At 51.8% G+C, this 27,657-nt stretch overlaps 1 protein-coding gene across 2 annotated transcripts in view; it reads left to right on the top strand.

Moving 5' to 3' along the window:
* LOC125448444 (high affinity cGMP-specific 3',5'-cyclic phosphodiesterase 9A-like) overlaps positions 1 to 26,538 on the top strand; it is a 32,337-nt gene extending 5,799 nt beyond the window's left edge. Inside the window, exons 3-13 of one of the 2 annotated variants that reach the window (XM_059641383.1) lie at positions 615 to 696; positions 1,567 to 1,648; positions 5,255 to 5,329; positions 6,692 to 6,778; positions 7,122 to 7,226; positions 9,225 to 9,307; positions 13,426 to 13,582; positions 15,691 to 15,804; positions 18,079 to 18,183; positions 21,592 to 21,720; positions 22,260 to 26,538. In XM_059641383.1, coding sequence (XP_059497366.1) covers positions 615 to 696; positions 1,567 to 1,648; positions 5,255 to 5,329; positions 6,692 to 6,778; positions 7,122 to 7,226; positions 9,225 to 9,307; positions 13,426 to 13,582; positions 15,691 to 15,804; positions 18,079 to 18,183; positions 21,592 to 21,720; positions 22,260 to 22,367 — 1,127 coding nt within the window. In that variant the 3' untranslated portion in view covers positions 22,368 to 26,538. Of the gene's footprint in view, positions 1 to 614; positions 697 to 1,566; positions 1,649 to 5,254; positions 5,330 to 6,691; positions 6,869 to 7,121; positions 7,227 to 9,224; positions 9,308 to 13,425; positions 13,583 to 15,690; positions 15,805 to 18,078; positions 18,184 to 21,591; positions 21,721 to 22,259 lie in introns of both variants that reach the window. The other variant, XM_059641382.1, reaches the window with a different exon arrangement.
* Positions 26,539 to 27,657: the final 1,119 nt, after the last annotated feature.

Genomic DNA, 27,657 nt, shown 5'->3' with positions numbered 1-27,657 from the left:
GGAGGGGGCAGGATGCTTAGAGGTGATATGAGGAATTATTTCTTCACCCAGAGACAGAGTGGGGAGGTGATCCTTGAACATACTGCCCATAAGGGTGGGAAACAGAGCAAACATGAGAAGATTGGGCTGCACGGTGGCTCAGTGGTTAACACTGCTGCCTCACAGCACTAGAGACCCGGGTTCGATCCCAGCCTCGGGTTACTGTCTGTGTGGAGTTTGCACGTTCTCCCCGTGACTGCGTGAGTTTCCTCCGGGTGCTCCGGTTTCCTCCCACAGTCCAAAGATGTGCAGGTTAGGTGGATTGGCCATGCTAAATTACTCATAGTGTTCAGGGGTGCGTGGGTTATAGGGGGATGGGTCTGGGGGGATGCTTCAAGGGGCGGTGTGGACTTGTTGGGCCGAAGGGCCTGTTTCCACACTGTAGGGATTCTAATTTTAATTCTAATTCTAAATATTTGCGAGAAGGCTAGGGAATCAGGGCCAGGAAATGGGATTAGACGAGTGCGGTAGGACGCTTTCTGGATTGTAGACTCTACAAGAAGCGGAAAGGTCGATCCTGGGGATGGGCTTGTGTCCGGAGACAGTAATCAACAGGAGTCCATTTCCTTTCACAGCGGAACTCCAGAAAACAGCGGAGATCGAGAGATGTAACAATGACCTTGAGAGGTTCCGGGAATCTGTCAACAAGCGGGAAAGGTAAGGAGAGAAACTTCGGGAGGGATCGACTTGGCGAGGGAATCCCCTCAGGATTGAGGAAATGTTACGGAAAGAATCAAAGGTGTCGCATGGTCCCTGACAAACCAGCCACTTGAGAGTCTGGGGGAGCTGGTTTGATATGAAGGGGCATTGACTATTCCAGAGGGCAGGGGGGTCTCCCCGCTATTGCGGAGGGGTCTGTGTAGGCCCAGGCCGAGGTAGGACAACAGATTCCCTTCCCGAAAGAACATCAGTGAGCCAATTAGGGCTATTACAATGATGACATTTCAGATTGCACTGACAGGCATGGCCACAGACTCAGGGGTTCAATGCTCCTGGGCTCACACTCTCCTAAAGGGCCCCAGAGGCAGGAGGTTTGGCTGTAACATTAATCCATTTCACACACCTCCCCCATCCAATCCAGGGAGCGCCGCACTGTCGGAGGGTCAGTGTTGAGGGAGTGGGCACTGTCGGTGGGTCAGTGCTGAGGGATTGGGCACTATCGGAGGTTCAGTGCTGAGGGAGTGGGCACTGTCGGAGGGTCAGTGCTGAGGGAGTGGGCACTGTCGGTGGGTCAGTGCTGAGGGAGTGGGCACTGTCGGAGGATCAGTGCTGAGGGAGTGGGCACTGTCGGAGGGTCAGTGCTGAGGGAGTGGGCACTGTTGGAGGGTCAGTGCTGAGAGAGCGGGCACTGTCGGAGGATCAGTGCTGAGGGAGTGGGCACTGTCGGTGGGTCAGTGCTGAGGGATTGGGCACTGTCAGAGGGTCAGTGCTGAGGGAGTGAGGGCGTTTGAATATTTGTCCTGACCTGCTGACCTGGGATGTCTCTCTCTTTCTCTCTCTCTCTCTCTCTCTCTCTGACCCCCTCAGGTTGGAACACGTGTGCGAGAGTATCTGTCCAGGCACGGTCAGAAAGTTAACACCGAGACGTGATGTTCCAACTTATCCCAAGGTACTTGTGTGTATCCCTCCCTTTCGCTGTAACCCCCTCCAGCCCCTACACTCCCTCCCTATCTCTGTAACCCTCTCCAGCCCCTACACCCCCTCCCTATCTCTGTAACCCCCTCCAGCCCCTACACCCCCTCCCTATCGCTGTAACCCCATCCAGCCCCTACACCGCCTCCCTATCCCTGTAAACCCCTCCAGCTCCTACAGCCCCTCCCTATCTCTGTAACCCCCTCCAGCCCCTACACCCCCTGCCTATCTCTGTAACCCCCTCCAGCCCCTACACCCCCTCCCTATCTCTGTAACCCCCTCCAGCCCCTACATCCCCTGCCTATCTCTGTAACCCCCTCTAGCCCCTACACCCCCTCCCTATCTCTGTAACCCCCTCCAGCCCCTACACCCCCTCCCTATCTCTGTAACCCCCTCCAGCCCCTACACCCCCTCCCTATCTCTGTAACCCCCTCTAGCCCCTACACCCCCTCCCTATCTCTGTAAACCCCTCCAGCCCCTACACCCCCTCCCTATCTCTGTAACCTCCTCCAATCCCGGCAAATCAACTATGCCCCAGTTCCCATTGCTCTACCACTGAGAATATGTATTCAGTGCCCTAGGTGGGCCTGAGCTCTGGGAGTCCCTCCCTAAACCACCCTCTGTCTCTCTCTCTCTCTCTCTCTATCTCTCTATCTGTCTCTCTTTCTGTAACCCTCTATCTATCATTCTGTCTCTCTCTCTCTGTCTCCCTTTGAAGATGGTCCACCCAAGCTGATGCTGTTTTCTGAGCTCATGGCATCCTCTCCTGATTCATGTTAACATCGCACCAAATCTGATTTCTGTCAGATTTACCCTTGCCTGAAGGTCATTTTGTTCTGCAGGACCTGGCTCGAGGGGCCGAATGGCCTGCTTCTACATCTCTATCCTGCATCCTTTTCGCCTAAGTGAGAGGCAATACATAAATGCAGCCTGTTCCTGTTCACCGTGTCCATTTCCTCTCCTCGTACTAAGTCAGGGTTTATTCCCTGGGTCTCACAATTATAAAGGAGCAGATAGAGGCCATTCAGCCCATTGTGCTTATCGCCTGCCTTCTGAGCATTTTAACTCAACACCTACTTTCCTCACTTCCCCTCACCCAATATCTTCCTGCCCCCCATTTCCATTCCAATCCCCATCCAATAATTCTATCCCCCAATCTCCTCTCTTCCCCACCATCTCCCTGCCCCCTATTTCTATCCCAATCCCCATCCAATGCCCCTCCCTGATGCTCCAATGGAACCTGCCCCCCCCCAACATTTCCAGACAGTATGTCCACCCGCTAACTACTCACTGGGGGGGGGGGGCAGGGGAACATGGTATTCACCCTCACATCCCCCTCGGTCCGTTTGCACATCACCTTAAATCTAACCCCCACCCCCATCTCGTTCTTGTCCCTTTTCCCAGCCGGAACAGCTTCTCCCGATCGACTCTGTCCAGCCCCCTCTCATGGGTTTGAAACCTTCCCCCCGCGATTGAATCTCCCTGTCCCTCAGCCTTCTCCTCTCCGAGGGGGAGCCACCCCCAGCTGCTTCAACCTGTCCTCAGCACAGAGCCTTCTCATCCCTGGGGCGGTTCCTGTAAATCCCTCCCACTCTCTCTCTCTATCTCTCTCTAACACATTCCCGTCTTCCCAATAATGTGGGGCCCACACCCGGACACAATACTCCAGCTGAGGAGTAACAAGGATCTTGTACAAGTCCATCACCGAAGTCCATCTTGTACATCATGCCCCCTCCTCCTGTACTCCGAGCCCCTGTAAATAAAACCGAGGGCACCGTGAGCTTTATTCACTGATCTCTCTCCCCCCCGACCCTGACACCTTCAGTAACACAGATACCCTGGTCTCTTGTCACCTACCACATTTAAATAACAAATTTAATAATATTTTGCTTCATTTATTTTCAGTTACGAGTCAAATTAGCATAAATAAATCTGATGTGAGAGATTGCAAAATCTCAGCAGGGGCCAAAAACTCTAAACACGAGGTGATTTCAAACAGAGAATGTGACGTGAGTGAGGTGTTTCGATGTGTTTGATGTGGGAATAATCATGACCTCCAGCTTGAAGACAAAAGGACATGCAACATTGTTAATTAATTCTCAGTTCCTGTGACGCTCTCAAACCAACAGAAAAGGCATATTTGCATTTCAAATCCGTCCTACAGTGAGCAGAGAGCAGGGGCATCGTCTGCACACAGGGAAAGAGCAACCAACACACGTTGTCAGAGGGTCAGTGCTGAGGGAGCGGGCACTGTCGGAGAGTCAGTGCTGAGGGAGCGGGCACTGTCAGAGGGTCAGTGCTAAGGGAGCGGGCACTGTCGGAGAGTCAGTGCTGAGGGAGTGGGCACTGTCGGAGGGTCAGTGCTGAGGGAGTGGGCACTGTCGGAGGGTCAGTGCTGAGGGAGCGGGCACTGTCGGAGGGTCAGTGCTGAGGGAGTGGGCACTGTCGGAGAGTCAGTGCTGAGGAAGTGGGCACTGTCGGAGGGTCAGTGCTGAGGGAGTGGGCAGTGTCGGAGAGTCAGTGCTGAGGGAGTGGGCACTGTCGGACGGTCAGTGCTGAGGAAGTGGGGACTGTCGGAGGGTCAGTGCTGAGGGAGTGGGCACTGTCGGAGGGTCAGTGCTGAGGGAGCGGGCACTGTCGGAGGGTCAGTGCTGAGGGAGTGGGCACTGTCGGAGAGTCAGTGCTGAGGAAGTGGGGACTGTCGGAGGGTCAGTGCTGAGGGAGTGGGCACTGCCGGAGAGTCAGTGCTGAGGAAGTGGGGACTGTCGGAGGGTCAGTGCTGAGGGAGCGCCACACTGTCGGAGAGTCAGTGCTGAGGGAGTGGGCACTGTCGGAGGGTCAGTGCTGAGGGATTGGGCACTGTCGGAGGGTCAGTGCTGAGGGATTGGGCACTGTCGGAGGGGCAGTGCTGACGGAGCGCCGCTGTGTCGGAGGGTCAGTGCTGAGGGTGTTCCGCACTTTTGGTGAGGTACATTAATGAAAATCATCTGAAGAGTAGGGCATTCAGCCATTCAATCATGTTCTGACCATCAATATGCTCACGACTGATCATTCAACCTAATTCCTTGTTATCCCTGAGATAACACGGTGTGGAGCTGGATGAACACAGCAGGCCAAGCAGCATCAGAGGAAATGGAAGGCTGACGTTTTGGGCCTAGACCCTTCTTCATTTTTTCTGATGAAGGTTCTGGGCCCGAAATGTCAGCCTTCCTGCTCCTCTGATGCTGCTTGGCCTGCTGTGTTCATCCAGCTCTACACTGTGTTATCTCAGATTCTCCAGCATCTGCAGTTCCTACTATCCCTTGTTATCCCTTTTCCCTGCCATAACTCTCGCCATAAGAACTGGATCTAATACCTCCTTGAAACCATTCCTTTTTATGGCCCCAACCACTTTCTGTTGGCAGAGACTCTCACAGGGTTCCCCACCCTGGGGGTGATGTTCTTTGGGCTCATCTCCATCCTAGCCAGTCTCTTTTATGCTCCCACTCCCGTTCTGAATGACCCCCTTTCTGTTCTTTCTTGTTGTTGTTTGCCCTCAGCTATTGTCTTGGCTGCACTGACCTAGAGCCTGTCTTTTTCACAGTATACCCTGTCCCAGGAAACTATCGAAGCTCTGAAGACACCCACCTTTGATGTCTGGCAGTGGGCTCCAAATGAGGTGCGATTCGATATGGGTCTGAAATTAGGATCCATGGTCAGGTGATTTCTGACCTAGGAAGGCGATAGTCTAGCAGAACATTACATCCTGTTGAAGGTGTGGGGCATTGAGAAAGATGTGGGAGAGAGCAGTGCAGATCGGCAGGAATGGCACCGGGGAGTTTCGTTCACTCAGGGAGTCACTGTCCGATCCTGGCAACGAGTTAGATTGAAGATGGCTCCTCTCTGTCTTGAAAGGGTCAAGGTTCTCATCCTGAGAATGAGTCATCCCTGCCCACCCATCACACACCCTTGACACTCTCTGGGGCTCAGTGGGTGGGACCAAGGGAGACATTAGGGTAGGGGGGAGAACAAACTCCCAATGTTGAGGTTGTCAACCATCATGCCCACACCCTCAGAAGCCACTCCAACTCTACCAGATCCCAGTCTCAATGTACAAAGCTGGGAGAGTGTTGACCTATTTCTGCCCAGTGCTCATGGGATGGACTTCATCGTCCAGGGACTTAGGGTTTTAGGGTTAGGGATAGGAGTTAGGGATAGGGATAGAGTTAGGGTTAAGTTTGAGTTTGTTTTAGGGTTAGGGTCAGGGTTAAATTAACATTCAGGATAGGATTAGTATAAGGGTTACGCTTAGGTTCTTGTTAATGTTATAGTTAGGTTTGAGTTAATGTTAAGGTTGGAGTAGTGTTAGGGTTAGCGTCAGGATTAGGGTTAGTTTAGTTTATGGTGAAGGTTATGGTTAGGTTCAGATTAAGGTTAGGGTTAGGTTTAGGTTAATGTTAATTTTAAGGTTAGGGATAGGGTTAGAGTTAGTTTTAGGGTTAGGTTAAGGTTTGGTATAGGGTTAGGATTAGGATTATGGCTAGGGTTAAATTAAGGTTAAGGATAGGGTCATGATTAGGGTTAGGTTTAGTTTATGGTTAAAGATAGGGTTAATGCCAGGGTTAGTGTTAGGGTTAATGTGGGGGTTAGTGTTAGCGGTCAGGGATAGGGCCAGGGATAGAGTTAGGTTAGGGTTAAGGATAGGGTTAGGGCTAGAGATAGTGTTAGAGTTAGCTGATAGAGATAGGGTTAGGTTTAGCTGATAGAGATAGGGTTAGGGTTAGGTGATAGAGATAGGGTTAGGGTTAGCTGATAGAGATAGGGTTAGCTGACAGAAATAGAGTTAGGGTTAGCTGATAGAGATAGGGTTAGGGTTAGCTGATAGAGATAGGGTTAGGGTTAGCTGATAGAGATAGAGTTAGGGTTAGCTGATAGAGATAGGGTTAGGGTGAGGATGTTTGTTGGGGGTGATTGATCTGTCTGCCTGATGTGATGAGGGAACATGATGAACCATGACTGTTTTTTTCTGTTTGTCCTACAGATGCTCAGTTGTATTGAGTTCATGTTCCACGATTTGGGCCTGGTCCAGGAGTTTAATATCAACGCCATCACCCTGAAACGCTGGCTGGTTTGTAGCAGTGACCTCAGGCCTGACCCTGACCCTAACCCTGACTCTGGCCCTGAACCTAACCCTGACTCTGACCCTGACCCTGACCTGGTATGTATCAATAACAGAAACCCTAATCCTGACCTTGACCCTAACCGGGATTTTGAACCCTGACCCTTAACCTGCCCCTGAAACACTGCCAAGTGTGTTCCTGTGGATCTGACCCTCACCGCAGCCTCTTGCGATCAATCGTGAACTTTGACCACGCTCTGAGGGTTGGGGGATGTGGCGAATGGCTTGTCCCTGAGGCTTAAATTTGATGTAGCCTCTCTCTTCTCTCTCTCTCCCATTCTCTCTCTTGCAGCTCTGTGTTCAGGAAAATTACAGAGATGTTCCATTCCACAACTTCCGGCACTGTTTTTCTGTCACACAGATGATGCATGGGATGGTTCACCTCTGCAACCTAAAGGTGAGCCTTTTCAAACCCCATGACCACTTCCCTCGGGAAGGACAAGGGGCAGCAGGTACATGGGAACGCCACCCCCTGCAAGTTCCCCTCCGAGCCCCTCCCCATCCTGACTTGGGAAATATATCTCCGTTCCTTCAGTGTCACTGGGTCAGAATCCGGGAATTCCCTCCCTAAGGGGCATCGTAGGTCAACCCACAGCACATGGACTGCAGCAGTTCAAGAGGGCAGCTCAACCCCACCATCCCACGGAGGGGCAACTAGGGACAGGAGCAACAAATGCCAAACACACGCGGCGATGCCTACATCCTGCTAAAGAATCAGCAAGATTGATGGCCAATCGCTAAAGGTTGCTATAGCCTTGTTTTTGAATGAGTTGGCACCCTGTTGGCATTTTGCGTCTGTCTCGCTTCAGGACATTTGCAAGAATGTCATATCTCAGCAGGATGAACAGCCCACACGACGTGGGAGCAGTGCTCTGATTGGATAGATCACAACTTTGGTATGGAGTCAGACAGAGAGAAGCTCTCTTTCCGCCCACGACCCCCGGAGGTTTGCAGAATTCCAAACAGTGGCAAAGCTTGGGCATGTTCCTTTTAGTTGCAGAGGACTGGCCTCTGCACGCAGACAGCAAAAGTTAGGGAGCTGCCCTGCCACTCCAACTGCTAATCGTAAAATTGTCATTCTTAGCGCACCCAGGCTTGTTTAGCAGCTGGTGACCCAATCACAGTGTTCTGAGTACTGCAAAGACAGGCCAGTTGTGTTACAGTTGGCATTAGTGCCTATAGTGAACAGATGAAGGAACAAGCTGTTCAAAGAGGGCACAGTGAGTGCCAGTCAATAGCCTACCTTCCAGCACCTTCAACACTAACTCCCTTCGTAATCTGGCATTCTTGCATGTGTCCTGATGAGGAAAGCTAGTGGCACGCTCTGCTTCATAGCGAGAGGATTTCAGTATCGGAGTAAGGATGTCTTGCTGCAGTCATACAGGGCCTTGGTAAGGCCACACCTTTGAGTATTGTGTGCAGTTTTGGTCTGAGGAAGGACTTCTTGCTATTAAGGGAGTCCAGTGAAGGTTCACCAGACAGATTCCCGGGATAGCAAGACTGACAGATATGGAAAGACAGAATTGACTGGGCCTGTACTCGCTGGAATTTAGAAGATTGAGGAGGGGATCTCATAGAAACATATAAAATCCTGATGGACCTGGACAGGCCAGATGCAGGAAGAATGTTCCTGATGTTGGGGACATCTGGAACTAGGGGTCACAGTTGAAGAATAAGGGGGTAAGCCATTCAGGACTGAGATGAGAAAGAATTTCTTCACTCAGAGAGATGCGAACCTGTGGGATTCTCTCCCAGAAGAAGCTGCAGGGACCATTTTGTTGGATATATTCAAGGGGGGAGTTGGACATGGCCCTTGTGGCTAAAGGGATCAAGGGGTACGGGGAGAGCGTGGGAGTGGGATTCTGAGATTGCATGATTGTATTCGGGGAGGTGACGGCCTAGCGGTATTATCGCTGGACTGTTAATCCAGAGATCCAGATAATGTTCCAGAGACCCGGGTTCGAATCCCGCCACAGCAGATGGTGGAATTTGAATTCAATAAAATATCTGGAATTAAAAATCTAATGATGACCGTGAATCCATTGTCGATTGTTGGGGAAAATCCCATCTGGTTCACTAATGGAAGGGAAAGTGCCGACCTTACCTGGTCTGGCCTATATGTGACTCCAGACCCACAGCAATGTGGTTGACTCTTAACTGCCCTCTGGGCAATTAGGGATGGGCAATAAATGCTGTCTGGTCTGTTATGCCCTTATCCCGTGAATAAATAAAAAAAACTGGATGGTGGTGGAGGCTGGAAGGGCCAAATGGCCCACCTGATTGGCTACGTTTCGATATAATGCCAGCTCACGACACATGTCACCCCAATTCAGCTTTGGGTCCATGCAAGATCCCAATTGAGAACATTGACTTTTCAATCTCCAAACCCAAACAGGCCAAGCTGAGCATGACCGAGGTTGTAATCCTCATCACATCTGCCATCTGCCACGATCTGGACCACCCCGGCTACAACAACACGTAAGTTCAGATTCTGATTGATAGGGGGACATCCCTAAGCCCCACCATCACCCCACCCCCCCATCCCCTCCCCTCTCCATTGTCACCTCTCCCCTCCCCTCCCAACCGTCACCCCACCCCTCCCCTCCCCTCCCGACTGCCACCCCATGACATCGTCCACTGGGGGTTTTCAGGTGCATCAGATGTAGGCGAGGTTCTCGACCTGCGCACTAACTTTCTTGTAAATCGCTCCCACTCTCTCTCTCTCTTTCCAACACGTTCCCATCTTCTCCATAATGTGGGACCCACCACTGGACACAATCATACATTCCCTAGAGTGTGGAAACAGGCCCTTCGGCCCGACACGTCCACACCGACCCTTGGAGCATCACACCCAGACCCATCCCCCAGAGACCACCTAATCTACACGTCCCTGGTACACTACCGGACAATTTAGCACGGCCAATCCACCCTAAACTGCACATCCCTGGGCACTATGGGTAATTTAGCACGGCCAACCCACCCTAACCCGCACATCCCTGGGCACTATGGGTAATTTAGCACGGCCAATCCACCCTAACCTGCACATCCCTGGGAACTATGGGTAATTTAGCATGGCCAACCCACCCTAACCTGCACATCCCTGGGCACTATGGGTAATTTAGCATGGCCAATCCACCCAAACCTGCACATCCCTGGGCACTATGGGTAATTTAGCACAGCCAATCCACCCTAACCTGCACTTCCCTGGGCACTATGGGTAATTTAGCACGGCCAATCCACCCTAACCTGCACATCCCTGGGCACTATGGGTAATTTAGCACGGCCAATCCATCCTAACCCGCACATCCCTGGGCACTATGGGTAATTTAGCATGGCCAACCCACCCTAACCTGCACATCCCTGGGCACTATGGGTAATTTAGCATGGCCAATCCACCCAAACCTGCACATCCCTGGGCACTATGGGTAATTTAGCACGGCCAATCCACCCTAACCCGCACATCCCTGGGCACTATGGGTAATTTAGCACGGCCAATCCACCCTAACCTACACATCCCTGGGCACTATGGGTAATTTAGCATGGCCAATCCGCCCTAACCTGCACGTCCCTGGGAACTATGGGTAATTTAGCATGGCCAATCCACCCGAAGCCGCACATCCCTGGGCACTATGGGTAATTTAGCACGGCCAATCCACCCTAACCTACACATCCCTGGGCACTATGGGTAATTTAGCATAGCCAACCCACCCTAACCTGCACATCCCTGGGCACTATGGATAATTTAGCATGGCCAATCCATCCTAACCCTGCACATCTTTGGACTGTGGGAGGAAACCAGAGCAGCCGGAGGAAACCCACACAGACATGGGGTGATTGTCTGTGCGGAGTTTGCACAATCACCCGAGGGTGGGATCGAACCCAGGTCCCTGGCGCCGTGAGGCAGCAGTGCTCACCACTGAGCCACCGTGCCATCCCAACTGAAGTGTAACAAGGCTCTTGTACAAGTTTACCATCATCCCCCTTGCTGCTGTACTTGCCTGTTAACCAAGCCAAGGGCACTCTGTGCTTCATTCATTGCTCTGTCCTGAGACACACGCAGACACAGACACACACACACACACACACACACACAGACGCACACACAGGCATAGATACACACACACACACACACACACACACACTGAAAAACACACACACACACACACACACACAGACCCACACACAGACCCACACACACACACACACACACACACACACACATACACACACAGAATACACACACAGACACAGACATACACACACACAGCCACAGACACACACAGGCATAGACACACACACACACAGACACACACACACACACACACACACACACACACACACACTTTTACCCTCCATTTCATTGAAGGAATGGGAGCTGGCCATTCATTCATTCGAGACATTCATTCAATGACACCAAGGCTGATCGATATAAAACTGGCCCATGTTCTTTGCTTCACACAAATAATTTGATTTAAGGGCGTAACAATGATTTACATGGATGTTGCCGTGCCTGGAGGGTTTGAATTATAAGGATAGGCTGGGACTTCTTTTCCCTGGAGCGTTGGAGGCTGAGGGGTGATGTTATAGAGGTTTATTAAACCATGAGATCAGGTGCACAGGGTAGAGGAGCCCAAACTGGAAGGGCATAGGTTTAAGGTGAAAGGGGAAAGATTTAAAAGGGACCTGAGGGGGCAACTTTTTCACACAGAGGGTGGTGGGGCGTGATGGCCTAGTAGTATTCTCGCTGGCCTATTAATCTAGAGACCCAGGTAACGTTCTGGGGATAAGGGTTCAAATCCTGACACAACAGATGACAGAATTTGCATTTAATTTAATATCTGGAATTACCAACCTAATGATGACTGTGAATCTGTTGTCGATTGTTGGGAAAAACCGATCTGGGTCACTGGAGAATCATCACTGTGCTGTCACATTCCAAATCCTCGCTGATCCCGATTTCAACATCTTCAGTAACATTCGTCCAGAGCTCTTCACGCAGATTCAGGAGGCAGGTGAACAATGGATCAACTGGAGGAGGCCATTCGGCCCCATTCGAGCATGTTCCACAGGAACAAGGGGCCATTTAGTACTGCCCTCCCCAAGCATGTCCCACAGGAACAGGAGGCCATTCAGCCCCCTCTGTGAGCCTGTTACACAGGAACAGGGGGAGGCCATTCAGTCCACTCCTCCAGCCTGTTACACAGGAACAGGAGGCCATTTATCCCTCCTCTTGAGGCTGTTCCACAGGAACAGGGGGAGGCCATTCAGCCCCCTTCTGCTGTTCTGGTGTCGCAGGAACTGTTACTGAGGAGGTGATGTCCTGGTGGTATCACCATGATTGTTCTTCCAGAGATCCAGGTAATATTTTGGGGACTTGGCTTTAGGGAAGGAAACTGCCATCCTTACCTGGTCTGGCCTACATGTGACTTCAGACCCACAGCAATATGGTTGACTCTTAACTGCCCTCTCGGCAATTAGGGATGGTAAACGCTGTCTGGCCAGCGACATCCTCATCCCCTGAATGAATAAAAGTCAAAAAAAGGGGTGGTGCGTGTGTGGAATGAGCTGCCAGAGGAAGTGGTGGGGGCTGGTACAGTTACAGCATTTAAAAGGCACCTGGATGGGGACATGGATGGGAAGGGGTTAGAGGGATATGGGCCAGATGCTGGCAAATGGGATTGGATTAATTTAGGAGATCTGGGTCAGCACGGACAAGTTGGACCAAAGGGTTTATTTAGGCACTCTTTGACTAAAGTTAACGACTGATCCAGCACACACTGGCATTAGTAGAAGACATTTCTGAAATTTGATGTCAAAGGGCTTCCAATTATCTCTCCTGAGCATTCTGGCCCTCATTCCCAGACTCTGCTCCCTCATTCCCGAACCTCCAAACAGTGGAATGGTTTATTTTGATTGACCCTGTCTTTTGCTATTCACGTCCTGAAGTTTTGATAATTTTGAGTAATTATTTAATATTGTCCGTAGGGTCATAGAGTCACACAGCATGGAAACAAACCCTTCGGTCCAACCAGTCCGTGCCGACCCTAATCCCAAACTAAACTAGTCCCACCTCCCTGCTCCTGGCCCATATCCCTCCAAACCTTTCCCTATCCATGTCCTTATCCAAATGTCTTTTAAACTCTGTAACTGTACCCACACCCATCACTTCCTCAGGAAGCTCATTCCACACACGGACCACCCTCTGTGTGGAAAAAAAAGACCCTCATGTATTTTTTCATCCCCCTCCTCTCATCTTAAAAATGTGCCCCATAGCCTTGAAATCCCCCACCCTGGGGAAAGGACACCAACCAAAAACCCTATCTATACCCCTCATGATTTTATAAACTTCTGTAAAACTGTCTCTCAATCTACGATGTTCCAGTGAGAAAGGATCCCAGCCTATCCAGCCTTTCTTTATAACTCAAACCCTCCACAGCCAGCAACATCCTGGTAAATCTCTTCTGACCCCTCCCCAGCTCGATAATATCCTTCCTTGTTTTAGTTCAGTATTTCCAGAAGGCAAGATAGGAGAGCGATTAGGGCCGGGGCAATGTCAGGGCTGATTTCACACCATACCTACGTTCCTCCCTGGACAGATATCAGATCAACGCTCACACAGAGATGGCTGTACGTTACGACAATGTCTCCCCGCTGGAGAATCATCACTGTGCTGTCACATTCCAAATCCTCGCTGATCCCGATTTCAACATCTTCAGTAACATTCGTCCAGAGCTCTTCATGCAGATTCAGGAGGTAGGTGAACAATGGATCAACTGGAGGAGGCCATTCAGCCCCATTCGAGCATGTTCCACAGGAACAAGGGGCCATTTAGTACTGCCCTCCCCAAGCATGTCCCACAGGAACAGGAGGCCATTCAGCCCCCTCTGTGAGCCTGTTACACAGGAACAGGGGGAGGCCATTCAGTCCGCTCCTCCAGCCTGTTACACAGGAACAGGAGGCCATTTATCCCTCCTCTTGAGGCTGTTCCACAGGAACAGGAGGAGGCCATTCAGTCCCCTTCTGCTGTTCTGGTGTCGCAGGAACTGTTACTGGGGAGGTGATGTCCTGGTGGTATTACCATGATTGTTCTTCCAGAGATCCAGGTAATATTTTGGGGACTTGGCTTCAAATCCCTCCACGGCAGATGGCGGAACTTAAATTCAATACCTGGATTTAAGAGTCTAATGGAGACACTGAATCCCATTGTCAGAAAAACCCATCTGGTTCCCTAATGCCCTTTAGGGAAGGAAACTGCCATCCTTACCTGGTCTGGCCTACATGTGACTCCAGACCCATGGCAATGTGATTGACTCTTAACTGCCCCCTGGGCAATTAGGGATGGGCAATAAATGCTGCCTGGTCTGTTATGCCCTTATCGCATGAATAAATAAAAAAAAACTGGTTTTCCTGTGAAAGAACTTTCTAAAAAACACAAAATGAGGCCGCTCAGTGAGCCTCCTTGAGCCTGGAATCTTAAGCTTTTTGTCATTTATATAAATGATCTGGATGTGAACATAGCATGAGAATATTGAAGGCATGGAAAGGAAGTTTGCGAATGACATCAAAATTGGTGGCATTGTAGACAGCGAAGAAAGTTTTCCAAGACTACAAAGGGATTTTTACCAAATGGCTCAGTGGGCTGAAAAATTGGCAGATGCAGTTCAATCTGGATAAATGCAAGGTTTTGCAGTAGTAGACTCGCCAACTTTAAGGGCATTTATGTGGTCATTGGATAAACATACGGATGATAATGGAATAGTGTAGGTTAGATAGGCTTCAGATTGTTTTCACAGGCCGGAGCAACATCGAGGGCCGAAGGGTCTGTACTGTGCTGTAACGTTCTGTGTTCTATGTTCTGTAGGGGGTTATCAGTTTGCAGATGACACCAACATTGGAGGTTGCAGTGGGCAGTGAAGGGGTTTACCTCAGCGTACAACGGGATCTCAATCAGATGGGCCGAGAAAAGGCAGATGGACCTTAATTTAGATTAATGTGAGGTGCTGCATTTTGGAAAGGCACATCAGAGCAGGACTTATACACTTCATGGTAAGGTCCTGGGGAGTGTTACTGAACAAAGAGACCTTGAGGGGGGCAGGTACATAGTTCCTTGAAAGTGGAGTCGCAGGTAGACAGGGCGGTGAGGAAGGTGTTCGGTACGCTTGCCTTTATTGGTCAGTGCATTGAGTATAGGAGTTGGGAGGGTCATGTTGGGGCTGTACAGGGCATTGGTTAGTGCCACTTTTGGAATACTGTGTTCAATCCCGGTCTCTCTGCTACAGGAAGGATGCTGTGAAACTTGAAAGGATTCAGAAAAGATTTACAGGGATGTTGCCAGGGTCAGAGGGTTTGAGCTACAGGGAGGGGCTGGATAGGCTGGGGCTATTGTCCCTGGAGCGTCGGGGGCTGAGGGGTGACCTTATAGAGGTTTATAAAACCATGAGGGGCATGGATAGGGTGAATAGACAAGGTCTTTACCCCCAGGGTAAGGGGAGTCTAAAACTAGAGGGGCATAGGTTTAAGGTGAGAGGGGAAAGATTTAAAAGGGACCTGAGGGGTAACTTTTTCACACAGAGGGTGGTGCATGTATGGAATGAGCTGCCGGAGGAAGTGGTGGGGGCTGGTACAGTTACAGCATTTAAAAGGCATCTGGATGGGGACATGGATAGGAAGGGTTTAGAGGGATATGGACCAAATGCTGGCAAATGGGTCCAGATTAATTTAGGAAATCTGGGTCAGCATGGACCGGTTAGACTGAAGGGTGTTTCTGTGCCGTACCGCTCTGTGACTCTATGTCCAGACCTGTGTCTCAGTTACTGTCTGTCAGAGTAGGACATATTAATCTCTGTGTCTCTCCTGACTAGGGTATTACTGAACTCATCCTCGCCACAGATATGGCCAGACATGAAGAAATCATGAGTGCTTTCACATGCTGTGTTGACAAGTTTGATTATGAGAACATTGAGCACCTCAGACTGGTACGTAACGAGAACCTGACCTGCAAGAGATGAGGGCGCACCGCACTGTCGGAGGGTCAATGCTGAGGGAGCGCCGCACTGTCGGAGGGTCAGTGCTGAGGGAGTGGGCATTGTCGGAGGATCAATGCTGAGGGAGCGGGCACTGTCGGAGGGTCAGTGCTGAGGGAGTGTGCACTGTCGGAGGGTCAGTGCTGAGGGAGCGGGCACTGTCGGAGGGTCAGTGCTGAGGGAGTGGGCACTGTTGGAGGGTCAGTTATGAGGGAGTGAGCACTGTCGGAGGGTCAGTGCTGAGGGAGTGGACACTGTCGGAGGGTCAGTGCTGAGGGAGCGGGCACTGTCGGAGGGTCAGTGCTGAGGGAGTGCCGCACTGTCGGAGGGTCAGTGCTGAGGGAGTGGGCATTGTCGGAGGATCAATGCTGAGGGAGCGGGCACTGTTGGAGGGTCAGTTATGAGGGAGTGAGCACTGTCGGAGGGTCAGTGCTGAGGGAGCGGGCACTGTCGGAGGGTCAGTGCTGAGGGAGTGGGCACTGTCGGAGGGTCAGTGCTGAGGGAGTGCCGCACTGTCGGAGGGTCAGTGCTGAGGGAGCGGGCACTGTCGGAGGGTCAGTGCTGAGGGAGTGGGCACTGTTGGAGGGTCAGTTATGAGGGAGTGAGCACTGTCGGAGGGTCAGTGCTGAGGGAGTGGACACTGTCGGAGGGTCAGTGCTGAGGGAGCGGGCACTGTCGGAGGGTCAGTGCTGAGGGAGTGCCGCACTGTCGGAGGGTCAGTGCTGAATGAGTGGTCACTGTCGGAGGGTCAGTGCTGAGGGAGTGGTCACTGTCGGAGGGTCAGTGCTGAGGGAGTGGGCACTGTCGGAGGGTCAGTGCTGAGGGAGTGGGCACTGTCGGAGGGTCAGTGCTGAGGGAGTGGGCACTGTCGGAGGGTCAGTGCTGAGGGAGCGGGCACTGTCGGAGAGTCAGTGCTGAGGGAGCGGGCACTGTCGGAGGGTCAGTGCTGAGGGAGCGGGCACTGTCGGAGGTTCAGTGCTGAGGGAGCGGGCACTGTCGGAGGGTCAGTGCTGAGGGAGCAGGCACTGTCGGAGGTTCAGTGCTGAGGGAGCGGGCACTGTCAGAGGGTCAGTGCTGAGGGAGCGGGCACTGTCGGAGGTTCAGTGCTGAGGGAGCGGGCACTGTCGGAGGGTCAGTGCTGAGGGAGTGGGCACTGTCGGAGGGTCAGTGCTGAGGGAGCACCGCACTGTCGGAGGGTCAGTGCTGAGGGAGTGGGCACTGTCGGAGGGTCAGTGCTGAGGGAGCGCCACACTGTCGGAGGGTCAGTTATGAGGGAGTGAGCACTGTCGGAGGGTCAGTGCTGAGGGAGCGGGCACTGTCGGAGGGTCAGTGCTGAGGGAGAGCCGCACTGTCGGAGGGTCAGTGCTGAGGGAGAGCCGCACTGTTGGAGGGTCAGTGCTGAGGGAGTGGGCACTGTCGGAGGGTCAGTGCTGAGGGAGCGCCGCACTGTCGGAGGGTCAGTGCTGAGGGAGAGCCGCACTGTCGGAGGGTCAGTGCTGAGGGAGCGCCGCACTGTCGGACGGTCAGTGCTGAGGGAGTGGGCACTGTCGGAGGGTCAGTGCTGAGGGAGAGCCGCACTGTCGGAGGGTCAGTGCTGAGTAGGCATTCTTCAGTCCTCATCCATCCTGACACTGGAGCTGATTCCTCTTTCTGGGAGTTTAGTCTCTATCTGATACTGAATTCTTGCCAAATTCAAAATTTGCTTCATACGTCAATTTTTCCATCAAGTTCCCAAATGATTTTAAAATCTTTGTCCTGGTGACTCCGGGCACGTCACATTTATCTGGGAGGAGAGATAAGGACCAAGAGGCAACCTGGCCCTTCCTTCCGATGCTGCTGACCCAGTTGAGTTCGATCCCATTCTCCGCCAAATCCAAACTCCAAGAGCCTATAAAGTAATCAGAATCACTTTCTGGAATCCTATTGTCCTCCCATAATTCTCCGGATGGCCGGAGAGGGGAGAGGATTCAACAGAACCCTACCCTCCATGTGGACATTTATCTCATTATCCCCCTGGTGCTCCTCAATCTTGCCATTTCCAGCCTCTCTGGATGGATAAGGAATGCTCTTGGCATTCCCACCTTTCAGCAACACTCCACTCTGACTGCCCCAAATGCTGCAGTGCCCTTATATGGCCGAAATCAGGCACTGCATTGACCAGCGCCTGCCCCGTCCCGCGATGCTGGCTGAACACTCCACCATCAATGACTCAACCTCCTCCTTCAGTTGAAGCAGGTGCTGATCAAATGCTGCGACATCTCGAACGAAGTGAGGCCGACGGACGTGTCCGAGCCCTGGGTCGACTGTCTCCTTCAGGAGTACTTCATGCAGGTGAGAGGCTTGCTCCAAGTTTTTCTTGCAGGCCTGGATTTCTGCCTTGGAAGTGGGCTGGGGCGTAGGTGGGGGAGTCGTTTCAGAAACATCTCGGCACCCAAAACTATTCTCCCCACCGTGCCGACCCCTTGTTGGCCTGTGTTCGCGCCTGTGCTACCTTGGGCATTGAGCGATCGAGCCCAGCAATGGAGATCATCACCAGACACTCATTGACCAACGCAGGGAAAGAGAGGGAGATTGAAAGCTATTAGAGATGGGCGCACACTCTACAATCTCTTACAGCTGGCCGGCAGAGAAACATCGGCACCTGTGACATGGAGGAATGCACCAGCCTGTTGGAAACTGCTCGTTAATGAAAATGGGAGGGATCCAGTGGTGAGAGACGATGGGAAATGCAGATGCTGAAGAATCCAGGATAATAAAGTGTGGAGCTGGACGAACACAGCAGGCCCAGCAGCATCTCAGGAGCACAAAAGCTGACGTTTTGGGCCTAGACCCTTCTTCAGAGAGGGGGATGGGGAGAGGGTTCTGGAATAAATAGGGAGAGAGGGGGAAGCAGACCGAAGATGGATAGAGGAGAAGATAGGTGGAGAAGAGAGTATGGGTGGGGAGGTAGGGAGAGGATAGGTCAGTCCGGGGAGGACGGACAGGTCAAGGGGGTGGGATGGGGTTAGTAGGTGGGAAATGGAGGTGCGGCTTGAGGTGGGAGGAGGGGATGGGTGAGAGGAAGAACAGGTTAGGGAGGCAGAGACAGGCTGGGCTGGTTTTGGGATGCAGTGGGGGGAGGGGACGAGCTGGGCTGGTTTTGGGATGCAGTGGGGGGAGGGGACGAGCTGGGCTGGTTTTGGGATGCAGTCGGGGGAGGGGACGAGTTGGGCTGGTTTTGGGATGCAGTTGGGAGAGGGGACGAACTGGGCTGGTTAAGGGATGTGGTGGGGGGAAGGGGAGATTTTGAAGCTTGTGAAATCTACATTGATACCATTGGGCTGCAGGGTTCCCAAGTGGAGATAATGGGAACTGCAGATGCTGGAGAATCCAAGATAATAAAGTGTGAAGCTGGATGAACACAGCAGGCCAAGCAGCATCTCAGGAGCACAAAAGCTGACGTTTCGGGCCTAGACCCTTCATCAGAGAGAAGTGGAATATGGGCTGCTGTTCCTGCAACCTTCGAGTGACATCATTGTGGCACTACAGGAGGCCCAGGATGGACATGTCGTCTAAGGAATGGGAAGGGGAGTTAAACTGTTTCGTGACTGGGAAGTGCAGTTGTTTATTGCAGATCGAGCGTAGGTGTTCTGCAAAGCGGTCCCCAAGCCTCCGCTTGGTTTTCCCAATGTAGAGGAAGCCTGCTGTGTTCATCCAGCTCCACAATTTGTTATCTGGCATCCAGTGGGGAGCTGGGAAGCATCCACTAATTATCATTGTCATGCAGGCTCCATGGCATTAGGCTCAGAATACCTGAGGTCCATGAGGGCTCAGTGTTTAGCATTGCAGCACCGGGGGACCGGGGCTCAATTCGAGCCTCAGTGGACCACCTGTGTAGAGTTTGCATGTTCTCCCTGTGCCTGTCTGCGTGGGCTTCCTTTCTGGGAGCTCCCGTGCTTCAGGGATGTACAGGTCAGGCGGATTGACCATGCCAAACTGTAAACAGTGTTCAGGGATAGTGGGAACAGCCAATGCTGGAGAACCTGAGATAACAAGGTGTGGAAGTGGATGAACACAGCAGGCCAAGCAGCATCAGAGGAGCAGGAAAGCTGACGTTTTGGGTCTGGGCCTTTCTTCAGAAACAGTGTTCAGGAATGTGAAGGTTTGGGTGAATTACCCATGGGAAATATAGAGCTACAAGGATAAGATAAAGGTGATCAGAGATAATGGGAACTGCAGATGCTGGAGAATCCGAGATAACCAAGTGTGGAGCTGGATGAACACAGCAGGCCAAGAGTATCTTAGGAGCACAAAAGCTGACGTTTCAGGCATAGACCCTTTCCAGGCCCGAAACGTCAGCTTTTGTGCTCCTAAGATGCTGGTTGGCCTGCTGTGTTCATCCAGCTCCACACTTTGTGCTCTAAGATAATGGTGGGATGCTCTTCAGAGGTTCGGTGTGCAGCTGATGGGCTGAATTGCCCCTTCTGATGCTATAACAATTTTTTGATCATATCAAGCTCATGATCCCCCCAGCAAAAGGACTAAGGGAGAGCCACGCTGTCGGAGGGTTAGTGCTGAGGGAGCGCCGCGCTGTAGGAGGGTCAGTGCTGTGGGAGCGTCGTGCTGTCGGAGGGTCAGTGCTGTGGGAGCTCCGCACTGTCGGAGGGTCAGTGCTGTGGGAGCACCGCACTGTCGGAGGGTCAGTGCTGAGGGAGCGCCGCACTGTTGGAGGGTCAGTGCTGAGGGAGCGCCGCACTGTTGGAGGGTCAGTGCTGTGGGAACGTCGTGCTGTCGGAGGGTCAGTGCTGAGGGAGCGGGCACTGTCGGAGGGTCAGGGCTGAGGGAGCGGGCACTGTCAGAGGGTCAGGGCTGAGGGAGTGGGCACTGTCGGAGGGTCACTGCTGAGGGAGCACCGCACTTTCGGAGGGTCAGTGCTGAGGGAGGGCCGCACTTTCGGAGGGTCAGTGCTGAGGGAGCGCCGTGCTGTCGGAGGGTCAGTGCTGAGGGAGCGCTGTGCTGTCGGAGGGTCAGTGTTTTGTGTGTGTGTGTGTGTGTGTGTGTGTGTGTGTGTGTGTGTGTGTGTGTGTGTGTGTGTGTGTGTGTGTGTGTGCGCCTGTGAGTTAGTGTGTGTGTCACTGGGTGTATGGATGGCATTTAGGATTTATTTTGTTGAGCGTACTTAATTGAATTCAATTGGTTAAACCTCCTGGAATCGAATGGCCCGTCAGAAATGTAAATCCTTATTAAATAAAGGAAACTGTAACCTGCTCGCGAACAAGGGGGCATTGCTACAAATTGAGGGGTGATAGATTTAAGACAGATGTCAGAGGCAGGTTCTTTACTCAGAGAGTGGTAAGGGCGAGGATCGCCCTGCCTGCCAATGTAGTTAACTCAGCCACATTAGGGACATTTAAACAGTCCTTGGATAAGCATATGGACGATGATGGGATAGTGTAGGGGGAGGGGCTTAGATTAGTTCACAGGTCGGCACAACATCGAGGGCCGAAGGGCCTGTTCTGCGCTGTATTGTTCTATGTTCTATGTTCTAACTGGGCCAATGAAGTGTGATTTAGAGACGGCCTTCGTATGCAGCATATCGCCCCAGGGAGGGTTAATCATCGACTCCATTCCTGTCTGCCCTCTCAGTGAGTATAATGGGATGCTGGGATATACAAACTGATGGACTGTTCTGAGGTTAGCATGTACAGTTTATATCATTCCAGACTCTCCAGAATGCTAATTGTTTGGGTTATTCGGCAGAGCGATAGAGAAAAGTTCGAAGGTCTCCCTGTCATGTCGTTCATGGACAGAGATGTCGTCACCAAACCCAATGTGCAAATAGGATTCCTCCAGATGGTTCTCATTCCCATGTTTGAGGCAGTTGCAAAGGTAACAGACAGTAATAACACAAGCTTGTGGAGGCAATGCTGAGAGAGGGTCAGCGCTGAGGGAGGGGGCACTGTCAGAGGGTCAGCGCTGAGGGAGTGGGCACTGTCGGAGGGTCAGTGCTGACGGAGCGGGCACTGTCGGAAGGTCAGTGGTGAGGGAGTGCGCACTGTCGGAGGGTCAGGGCTGAAGGAGCAGGCACTGTCAGAGGGTCAGTGCTGAAGGAGCAGGCACTGTCGGAGGGTCAGTGCTGAGGGAGGGGGCACTGTCGGCGAGTCAGTGCTGAGGGAGTGGGCACTGTCGGAGGGTCAGTGCTGAAGGAGGGGGCACTCGGAGGGTCAGTGCTGAAGGAGGGGGCACTGTCGGAGGGTCAGTGCTGAGGGAGCGCTGCACTATCGGAGGGTCAGTGCTGAGGAAGTGGGCACTGTCGGAGGGTCAGTGCTGAGGAAGTGGGTACTGTCGGAGGGTCAGTGCTGAGGGAGTAGGCACTGTTGGTGTGTATGTTCTGTGGGAATTTCTGATCGTAATGTCTCGCCTTCCAGCTGTTCCCGGAATTGGGTGAAGTGATGGTTCAGCGTTTGAGGGAGGCGAGAGCTCGCTATGAGAACCTGTTGCAGCCTGAGGAAATTGATGAGGAACGGAGCTTCTGAGCAGAGTTCACTCTCCACATTGTAAAACATGTCTTTGTGTTAGGTACACGAGCTGTCTGTTACACATTCGCAGTATGAATCCTTACCCAATAAGCAGAGATATGGTGCACATGGAGAAGGGTCTGGGGGTGACAGAGACACAAATTAAATAAATGAGAGACATTGTTCGAACGAGGCGAGGGAGAATGTTTGCAGTAAAAGCCCTCCACATTCTATGGGATGTCGTGCTGTCCACACACTTGTTACAGTTACCTCCCTTCAGTTTGTTTGCCTCCAGTTTGAACCCCTTCTGATTTGGACACTTAACCCAATCATTTAGTAGCACTGTGAGGCCACTCAGCCCGAAATTCCCACCCGCCCTTCTAAGCCTCTAGTGTTCTGTAATACAGTGACCTATCCACTTCCCCCTTCAAGCTATTCAGTGACCACCATCTTTGCCGACCCGAGGGTCTCAAATTCATACAACCTCAGAGATATAAAACTCTCCTCACCACCCTCCTGAAAGAACAGCCCCTAATTTTAACCCGCCATGCCCGCTATTTCGTCCAAACTGTGCAGGTTTCGGGTCGACTGGCCATGCTTAATTGCCCACATGACCCAGGCATTGGCAGGCTCGCTGCGTTTGATGTGGGAAATGCAGGGTTACAAGAATAAGGGGAGATGCTCTTTGGAGGGCCAGTATGGACTTGATGGGCCGGATTCCACACTGCAGAGATTCTATGATTCTGGATCCACTCACAAGGGGAAACATCCTTTCCACTTGGGGTTCAGGTATATAATTCTTAGAAGTTTGTGTCTCACCTAGAGACAGGGTGAGTATGAAGGCATTTAGCAGACTTGCCTTCATCGCTCAAACCTTTGAGTAGAGAAGTTGGGGACGTCATGTTGAGGTTGTACGGAATATTGGTGAGGCCTCTTCTGGAGCACGGTGTCCCGCTCTGGTTGCCCAGTTAGATGAAGGATATTATTAAACTGGAGAGATTTCGGAGGAGATTTGCCAGGATGTTGCCAGGAATGGAGGGCTGAGTTTGAAAGTAGAGGCCTAGGCCCGAAACGTCTGCTTTTGTGCTCCTGAGATGCTGCTTGGCCTGCTGCGTTCATCCAGCTCCACACTTTGTCATCTCGGATTCTCCAGCATCTGCAGCTCCCATTATACCTGGATAGGCTGAGACTTTTTTCACAGGAGCAAAGGAGGTTGGGGGGGGTGACCTTATAGAGATTTATGAAATCATGAGGGGTATACACAGGGTGAATGAATTGTCTTTTCCCTGGTGGGGGATTTCAAGACTAGGGTGCATATTTTTAAAGGTGAGAGGGGAAGGATTTAAAAAAGACAAAAGGGCAATTTTTTTCTCACAGAGGGTGGCCCGCATGTGGAATGAGCTTCCTGAGGAAGTGGTGGGTGTGGGTACAGTACTATGTTTGAAAGACATTTGGATAGGGTCATGGATAGGAAAGGTTGGAGGGATATGGGTCCGGAGCAGGAGGGAGGGGACTAGTTTAGTTTGGGATTATGGTTGGCACAGACTGGATGGGCCGAAGGGTCTGTTTCTGTGCTGTGTGACTATCTTGACCCACCCACATGAGGAACCATCCTTTCCCTGTCCACTTTGATGGAGCATTTAGGATTGTGTTCACTTCAATCAGGCCACTCCCTCCCTCTTCTGCAATCTAGGGACAAGCAAGCCCAGTCTGACTAACCACTGCTCATCGAAAATTTGACAGAACCATTTCAAATCTTCGACGTGATCGAATCTCAGGGGCCCCTGTGTGCAGACTCTGCTGAATTGATGTGGCGCCGAAAGAGGCCATTTTTGTACTGCTGTCTTGTCTCTCACTTCATCAATTTCACCCGACTGGCCACCCAATGCTCTCTGGACTGCCTCAGCATCAGAGACAATTGAGGTCCCTTTGCAGAAACATAGGAGCGGGATTAGACATTGAGCCCATATAATGCCGCTCCACCTTCTATATAATCACGGCCAATTATCCAACACAATCCCTTGTTCCCCCTCTCTCCCTGTGATCCCTTTAGCCTGAAGAACTATATCAAATGTCTTCTTGGCCCTTCTGTAGCAGAGAATTCCACAGCCTCAAACACTTCAAAGGACTTTATAGAGGTTTATAAACTCATGAGGGGCATGGATAGGGTGAATAGACAAGGTCTTTTCCCCCAGGGTAGGGGGAGTCCAAAACTAGAGGGGCATAGGTTTAAGGTGAGAGGGGAAAGATTGAAAAGGGACCTGAGGGGCAACTTTTTCACACAGAGGGTGGTGTGTGTGTGTGGAATGAGCTGCCAGAGGAAGTGGTGGGGGCTGGTACAGTTACAGCATTTAAAAGGCACCTGGATGGGGACATGGATAGGAAGGGTTTAGAGGGATATGGGCCGAATGCTGGGAAATGGGACCGGATTAATTTAGGATAATTTTGGCTTGGACAGTGTGGATGTTGGGAAGTTGCTTCCATTGGTAGGAGAGACGAGGACCTGAGGGCACAGCCTTAGAGTAAAGGGAAGACACTTTAGAATGGAGATAAGGCGAAAATTCTTCAGCCAAAGAGCGGTGAATCTATGGAATTCACTGCCACAGAACGCTGTGGAGGCTGGGTCATTGAGTACATTTAGGACTGAGATAGATAAGTTCTTGATTAGCAAAGGACATGGGGAGAAAGCAGGAGACTGGGGTTGAGGAACTTATCAGACACGTTTGAATGGTGGAGCTAAATCGATGGGCTGAATGGCCTAATTTCTGCTCCTATGTCTTATGATATCTGGTGGGCATTGACGAGTTTCCCTACTGTATGACTGTAGGTGAAGACATTTCTTTGCACCTCAATTCTGAAAGGTTTATCCCATATCCTTAGATGATGACAAAAGGTTCTGGATCCCCTCAACATTGGGAACATCCTTTGACGCTGGAATCCGAGATAAAATTACACAATACAGCTGTTTGGCCCATCGAGCCTGTACTGCCTGGACCAAAGCAAGATGTCTCAGTTGGTATTCATGAGGACGCCTTGAGCATTGTCTCTGTCTTTTTACTTGGAGGAAGAGAGAGGGATCTTCGACATCCAGGAGCACCTCACACAACATTGCCTCGGCATCCCTTCCTACCTCCACTCAACCCTCAGCACACAGAGTCACACCTCGGTGCAAACAGGGGGTACAGGAACACCCCGCAGCCCCTGCTGGTGTGGGTCAGTTGGATCAGCACCCAAGACCCAAATTAAGAATCTCAGATACAAGGGAACTGCATCCCCAGCCTCTCTCACTACAAGCTGGGGAAAACTAACCCCGTGCTGTCCCCATCCCTAGGAGTGTTTGATGGGGCAACAGTGTAGAGGAAGCTTTACTCTGTATCTAACCCTATGCTGTCCCTGTCCTGGGAGTGTTTGACGGGGACAGTGTAGAAAGACTCATCTGGGGAATGTCCAATTGTCTCACTTTTCAGGGAATGGTCCTTTGGATTAGTCGCCCAGTGACACCTCCACAACACCCTCCGGGACAGAGCAGCCTCCGCTCAATCGGCCCCACATCCACAAATTTCCCACTCCCTCCCCTCCACCGACGCTCAGCCGCAGCAGTGTGCACCGTCTACAAGATGCTCTGCAGAACCTCACCAAGGCCCTCAGGCAGCACCTTCCAAACCCACGGCCACTTCCATCGGAAAGGACAAGGGGCAGCAGGTACATGGGAACACCGCCCCCTGCAAGTTCCCCTCCATTTTCCTGTCCTGACTTGGGAAATATAATCGGCCGTTCCATCAGCGTCGCTGGGTCAGAATCCGGGAATTCCCTCCCTAAGAGACACTGTGGGTCAACCCTACAGCACATGGGCTGCAGCGGTTCAAGAGGAAGCTCACCCCCACCTTCTCAAGAGGGGCAACGAGGGACAGGGCAATAAATGCTGGGCCCAGCCAGAAACACACACGCCCCAGAAATGAATAAAGATGGCTTTTGAACCCAAGCTTTCTGACACTGTTAAAGGGAAAGTCATTGTGTGTTTTTGACAGGTATCATCACTCGAGCCTTCCTGTGATTGAGATAATGCGGAAATTTCTGATGAAGGGTCTAGGCCCGAAACGTCAGCTTTTCTGCTCCTAAGAAGCTGCTTGGCCTGCTGTGTTCATCCAGCTCCACACCTTGTTGTCCCTGTGATGGGAGAGAGATAATGGGAACTGCAGATGGTGGAGAATTCAAGATAACAAATATGGGGCTGGATGAACACAGCAGGCCAAGCAGCATCTCAGGAGCACAAAAGCTGATGTTTCGGGCCTAGACCCTTCATCGGAGAGTGGGAGGGGGAGACGGTTCTGGAATAAATAGGGAGAGAGGGGGAGGCAGACTGAAGATGGATAGAGGAGAAGATAGGTGGAGAGGAGAGTATAGGTGGGGAGGGGATAGGTCAGTCCGGGGAGGACGGACAGGTCAAGGTGGTGGGATGAGGTTGGTAGGTGGGAAATGGAGGCGTGGCTTGAGATGGGAGGAGGGGATAGGTGAGAGGAAGAGACGAGCTGGGCTAGTATATTCCGCTTGGGAACCCTGCAGCCCAATGGTATCAATGTGGACTTCACAAGCTTCAAAAGCTCCCCTTCCCACACAACATCCCAAAACCAGCCCAGCTCGTCCCCTCCTCCCACTGCAGCACTAAACCAGCCCAGTTCGTCCCCGTCTCCCTAACCTGTTCTATCCCCTCCCTACCTCCCCACCCATTCTTTCCTCTCCACCTATCTTCTCCTCTATCCATCTTCGGTCCGCCTCCCCCTCTCTCCCTATGTATTTCAGAACCCTCTTCCCCTCCCCCTTTTCTGATGTAGGGTCTAGGCCCGAAACGTCAGCTTTTGTGCTCCTAAGATGCTGCTGGGCCTGCTGTGTTCATCCAGTTCGACACCTTGCTGTCCCTGTGATGGTCTGTGTCAGTAACTGGAAAAACTGGATTTTCAACCAGAACAGCCAGACCTCACCCTTAGCAAACCTCTCCTCCTCAAATTTCTGTTTTTGTTTGCTACAGGTCTGCTAATCCTGAGTTGAATGAGATTTGTTGCCATATGCCCCTCCCCATCCTGACATGGGAAATATATCGCCGTTCTTTCAGTGTCGCTGGGTCAGAATCCTGGCATTCCCTCCCTAAGGGGCATTGTGGTCAACCCTACAGCACATGGACTGCAACGGTTCATGGAGGCAGCTCATCCCCACCTTCTGTAGGGGGGCAACTAGGGACAGGGCAAGAAATGCTGGGCCCAGCCAGCAACACCAATATCACATGAATGGTTAAAAGATAAGGTTCTTAATA

Source organism: Stegostoma tigrinum, chromosome 41, assembly GCF_030684315.1.
Source record: "Stegostoma tigrinum isolate sSteTig4 chromosome 41, sSteTig4.hap1, whole genome shotgun sequence".
In the NCBI taxonomy this organism is placed as follows: domain Eukaryota; kingdom Metazoa; phylum Chordata; class Chondrichthyes; order Orectolobiformes; family Stegostomatidae; genus Stegostoma; species Stegostoma tigrinum.
Note: the sequence above shows the minus strand (reverse complement) of the source record. Positions and strands in the feature narration are given on the sequence as shown.